General features: G+C 38.9%; 1 protein-coding gene across 1 annotated transcript; it reads right to left on the bottom strand.

The window, feature by feature from the left end:
- Nucleotides 1-466: 466 nt before the first annotated feature.
- LOC139866938 (cellulose synthase-like protein D3) lies at nucleotides 467-5,355 on the bottom strand. The gene is made up of 3 exons (XM_071855239.1): nucleotides 4,463-5,355; nucleotides 2,909-3,716; nucleotides 467-2,450 (listed from the first exon to the last, which is right to left on the bottom strand). The coding sequence occupies exons 1-3, from the start codon at nucleotides 5,353-5,355 to the stop codon at nucleotides 702-704; spliced, it is 3,450 nt and encodes a 1,149-aa protein (XP_071711340.1). The 3' UTR covers nucleotides 467-701.
- Nucleotides 5,356-5,942: the final 587 nt, after the last annotated feature.

The raw sequence follows: 5,942 nt of genomic DNA, 5'->3' as shown, positions 1-5,942 counted from the left end.
TAAGTTAAGTAAGGTTTGTTATTGGCGGTTTCAAACCATCAATTTTATTTTTCGGGTAAACCGGTTATAACCCAGGTTTTATTAGATTGTTGATTTCAACAATGTGATTGATTTATTATCATGTGATTGGCTGTTTTCAAGTGTTTGTTAAACCGGTTATAACCCAGTTAAAATACATTGAACTACTACTACTCTACTAGTGAACACATGACAAGACAAAATTATAAAATTTTGTGTTAAATGCTCTGTTTTAAAAAATAATCTAGAATCATAATCAAGATTCAAATAAGGTTTTCTCTGGAGAAGAGGAATACTTTAGTACAAACAGTCAAATTAAATTAGAAGAAATGCTTAATAAGTATATAAAAGAATAGTTCTTTAAAACAAAACTTGAAAGCATCTACATATAGAATGAGTGTAGGTTTTCAAAGAATAAACAGTACTCCAAAAGATTACAATATGGCTGTAATAAATAAATACCATAAAATCATCATTTCTTGTATACTTTTCACTGTTTAGCATTTCGCAATCGATCGCGCCCGAACATCAAAAACCAGGCCAGCCCGAGCCAAATCTTTCGTCCCGGTTCTCATCTATCTTACCTTCAACATGACTAGACAAAAACACTAAAATCCTCTTTTTGAGTTGAAGAAACACTACAAAAACAATAGAATTGGATATGGTAATAATAAATAAATAGTTTATGGGAACTGAAACGATCCACCGATCTGGTTTTGACCTTGTGGTGGGTTAATCGCGACCCACAAAAGCGATATAGTAATCGCAATGAGCCCAGACCACACGAACACGATCGTCGGTGTCCTCCCTCTTCGACCCATCAACCCTTTCGCAAACGGGTACAAATGAGCCAACACCCAAAAACTAAAAAACACCCCACCAAGAAGCTTACTCCATTGCGGTATTGTACTATATATCGTCCTACTAAACCCAACCGCAATAGCAATCAAGTTGACCATCATTATAGTTATAGGCGGGATCATAAGTGACGTCCATTTCACAATGTACAGATCAGCGAACTCGTCATCATCATCATCACCAGCCGATTTTGAAGTCAATGTGAACGAGATTTCGATTCCCGCAACTACTTTTAACAACCCTTGCATAACAGCTGCTAAATGAGCGCTTGTTCCACCGATTAACCAAAATTGTTCATTCCTCCACCATTCTTCTAACTCGATCCCCGACCATTTCACTTCAAGAACCGCAAGCATGACAATTGTAAGAGTTATTATCAGTAGGTAGACAAGAAACGTTACATTTAACGTTTGCACAATAAACTGGCCCGAAAACAGAGAAAGCGCCGGGAGAAAGCAGTAAACGATCAGGAAAATGGAGGTGAACGGGTATATCCCGACGTTCAAGTACGCTATTCTTTGCAAAATCTTCATTCTCGAGCTTGCTAAAAGTGCGTTGTTACGTGAAAAGAAGATCTCAACCGACCCTGTAGCCCAGCGGAGCACTTGATGAAGCCTATCAGTCAAATTAATTGGAGCTGTACCACGGAAAGCATCTCGTTTAGTAACACAATATACTGATTTCCAACCTCTGTTATGCATCCGATAACCTGTGACAACATCTTCAGTTACTGACCCGTAAATCCACCCGACCCGTTGCCCCCACTCAGTTTTATCCTCATACCAGCAAGAAATGACACTTATAGCTTCTGCAACAGTGGAAGCATCTAGAAGCTCCCGGGGAATGGTTAAAGCACCGGGCGGGCGCCCGTTTTTGACGGCCGGATGATCCGCAAGTGGGCGGCCTTGGAACTCCGCCACGGGAATGGAATCGATCAGAAGAGTTGAGTTTCCGAATTTCTTCGGAGCAAGAGAAAGATTCATATCTTCATCATCAGAATCACCCATTCGTAAAGCTCGGTTTTCTTCTGGCGTACTAAATTTAGCTTTATTCCGACCACTACAACAACTAAAGAAACTCGGGTGGTGTTCCTTAGATCTGGGCGGGTCAAACCCGTAAAGAGCGATTCTCCTAAAAAGGCAACCGGTTCCCACGTAAACGGGTCCCTGGAGCCCGTCAAGTGCGCGCATGTTCCCATCAAAGAAAACCGTGTTGTGGTTGGCGTAACGATCAGATGTGTCGATACCCTCGAATCTTTGAGGGAACTGAACGTAGCAGAGGCGGTCCCCACCTCGGTCCATCATGAAACACATACCTTCTCTCATGGCTTGAGAATTGTAGATGTAATGATCACAGTCGAGGTTGAGAATGAATGGACCGTTAGACATGATTGCAGAGGCTCGAACAAGTGCATTCATGGCTCCTGCTTTCTTGTTGTGATCGTAACCTGGGCGTTTTTCACGGGATACATATACAAGCATAGGAAGACGAATGTCAACATCGGTAAAATCGAGCATTCCAGCATCATCTTCTGTTCCTTGTAATGGATCATCACTTGGAGGTTTTAACATCACCTGAATAAATTAAACACCATTATTATCTAATCCTAGACTTCATAGTTTATCAACAACGATTGGTTAAAATAAAATTTATTATTCTACCTGGAAAATGGGGTCAGGTTAGTTCGGTTTGGGTAAATGGTAAAAACGGTTTTGGGTTGGTCATTTAAGTTAATGTTATGATCTTTAAGTTCGACCCCTTTGACCCATTAGACCTCTATCTATTTATTGAGCTTTATGAATTGATACTCATTGGACCTTTTCCTTTATACTTTTATAGGACCCAATAGGTTGGAGAAAACCCATTGGACTTTTTTTTTAAGGTTTCGAGTTTACGTTGCATAGCTTTCTTTTCAAGCCCCAATTGACTCAAAAGGTTGACCCAATCGACTCAAAAGGTTGACCCTATTGACCCAAATTTGAGATTATGGGTCTCAATTTCAATTGTCAGGTGTAGTGATTATTATGGTTACCTGAATGATTCCGGAATGATCTCCTTTGGAGTGTTCCGGTGCAGGAGACAACCAAGTTCCGGGCCAATGAGTTCCATCAGCCATCCATGTAGCCTTTTGAACCTTGATCGGTTCAACGACTTCATCGTCTCTCTTTTGTCTCTGTTGTTTCATGGCCTTTATCTCCTCACGTGCATGATATGCATCAGACCGACGGCGTATAGAGTCTGGAAGACCATTAATACGCACCTTAAACTCATCAAACTCTCGTTTTACCCTCCTACGGTCTTTTACAAAATCCGACTTTACCTTGTTCTTATAAGGATCCTTCTTTAAATTAAAATAAGACTCTGGGTTCCTAGGTTCAATATTATGTTTTCTACAAAATGGGACCCACATGTTAGCATAGCTAGCAGCTTCAGCCATGGCCTCAAACGTTAAAAGCGCACCACCATCATCAGAAACATAGCATGCAAGTTTTTCAACAGGATAATCAGCAGCTAAAATCGATAAAATGGTGTTTGCAGTGACAAGTGGTGGTTCTTTTTCTGGATCTGCAGTCGAGACAAAGATATCAATGCCTGGTAAATCTGATTTTCCAGTTGGGTTGTTTAGGGTTGGTAGTTCAAATTTTTCTTTCAGAACATTAAGATCAGTAGCACGGTTGACTGGGTTGACTTTAGGCAACTGGTCAAGGATCCAAGAAAAGGCGAACCACAGTTCACAAACAATTGACATTCCCCATAGCCAAATTGCATCGTTGTTTGGGTGGTTGATTCTCCAGATCAAGAAGAGTACAAGAACAACCATTCGAACAACAATAAGAAGCCTGCACATAAAATGCAGTATAAGAACATTCATTTGAATAGAGTGAAATACAGAAGATACTGTACAAAAAATTATCATCGTAAAGGCTCTAACTACAGCAACACTATGTGGACAAAAATGGGAGTCAAAGAAATAATTTTATTAAATGTGCATTCTGGAAGTGAATATAAGACATTAAAACGGGTAGTAGGAGACTCTGCTGGATTTGAATTTACTATTTGCCTAAAGTCTCTCAATTTATTTTATAAATGTCGATTTGGTGATCTTTATTTTACAGTTTGATGATCAGAAACCTTTGCTGGTACGAAACTGATTGGTCAAAAATTGGTCATTTTGGCCCCTAATCAGTAGCACAAATTGTTCATCTGAACATCAAAAACTAATTACACGACTCACAAAAATGAAATAATCAACTGCAAAATGAAAATTAACGCATCTCCTAAAATTTAGGTTTGTACCAATCTACCAAAACCAATGTGACTCGGCTAGGGGATCTACAGTGATTGAACGATCTACATTGTCAATATGAAACAAAGTAATTGACTTTCTACCACAAAATGAAACAAAGTATATAATCGGATTCCTAAATTCTAGAGAACTTGAATTTCCTAAAGGAAAACCTTAACTCTTTTAGTTAGAATTTTGACTAACTGACTTTCTATCACCAAAATCAAACAATAGACATAGATGATAGATAATATAGATGTAGATATAGAAAAAAATATAAAAAGATCACAAAAAATGTACCTATACGGACTCAGAATAGCAGCTGGGATCCTTAACTTACGAGTCAAAGGTCTCCACGGTTTGTTCATTAACTCCAACGAATCAACGTGACCATGATCATCATTATCTTTACCATTATCCATTTCTTTAGGCCAAATAGCATTTCCGTATCCATACGTCCCACTAGTCTCAAATAACCACCTATTATGATCAAAATCTCCCGTCTGACTTCTCATAAGTGCAGATTTCGTTGACTTCATCAACGACAACCTCCTCTCATTTTTCGTCATCCCAATTGGTGGCGGCAATTGAGCTAAGCGCCCATTTCCACCACCACCACCATTATTATCACCCAATTCATCCAAATCAACACTCTTATATGACTCCTTACACCCTGGACATATACCATCACCCGTCTTAATAGCATCAAGATAACAATCCCTACAAATTTTGAAATCACATTCACACGGCAAAATATCAACACCACGCTCATCGCTCATCACCTTCGCATCACATCCAGGAACAGAACACGACGATCCTTTCGCTCCCGCCATTTGTGGATGACTAATTTCTGAATCAATCACCTTATCCATAAGATGAGCGCGAGTCACCGCATTAAATCCACCAGTAAACAACGAACTCGATACATATTGTTCTTCGACTTTTTGCGAGATCGCATCCATAGGTTGGTTATCAGGTGTTGGTGGTAAATGCACAGTATAATTCATAAAATCCTGACTACTAAGTTCGCTATCGAGATCATCTCTAGAGTAATTAACATACCTTCCTGATGACGTTCGCCTCGCAAACGTCACCTGTGGAGGTAATGGCGGTTTTTGTGAATCAGCTACATCGGAACTAATCGATAAGTTCGATCTAGTAGCTTTGAACGTTTTGTTATTGTTTGATGACATACTTGCAATTAAAATTCAATCCTGCAACAAAAAACAAAACTAACATTTGAAAAATGTACACAACCTACTTCAATTTTGATCCATTTTCATTTTGCTGGTACTAATTACACATTTGATCATGCTGCCAATCTTGTGTATTACAAGTTTGACCACACCTATTGTGGTCAAACCTGCAACGGTTCGCACAGTCCAAAACGTAAGACAACTATTTAAGTAATAATTGAAGTTAAAAGGAGTAGAATATACCTTTACAAACGGAAATAGAGATACATTTGGTGTATGTATGTATGTATAGTGGTGATGATGAAAATTAACAAGTGCTGGATTCTGAAATTAACAGATGTGAGTTACGATTTGATGAATTGAAGTTAAAATTGAGCAGAATGTAGGTTGAGAAATTGATGGAGGTTTTTGTAAGTATGAATTGGAGAGTTAAAGTTAGGGTTTGAATGAGGGATGAAATGGAGGCAATTATAGTAGGAAGAATGGATCTAAATCTAGAATGAGATGAAATCAGAGCTGGCATCCATGGGTTCCGACATCACATGTGAACGTGAAACCATGTAACTACGCGTTATTGCAAAAAA

This window comes from Rutidosis leptorrhynchoides, chromosome 9 (assembly GCF_046630445.1).
Source record: "Rutidosis leptorrhynchoides isolate AG116_Rl617_1_P2 chromosome 9, CSIRO_AGI_Rlap_v1, whole genome shotgun sequence".
In the NCBI taxonomy this organism is placed as follows: Eukaryota; Viridiplantae; Streptophyta; class Magnoliopsida; order Asterales; family Asteraceae; genus Rutidosis; species Rutidosis leptorrhynchoides.
This window is presented reverse-complemented; position numbering and strand designations above follow the sequence as displayed.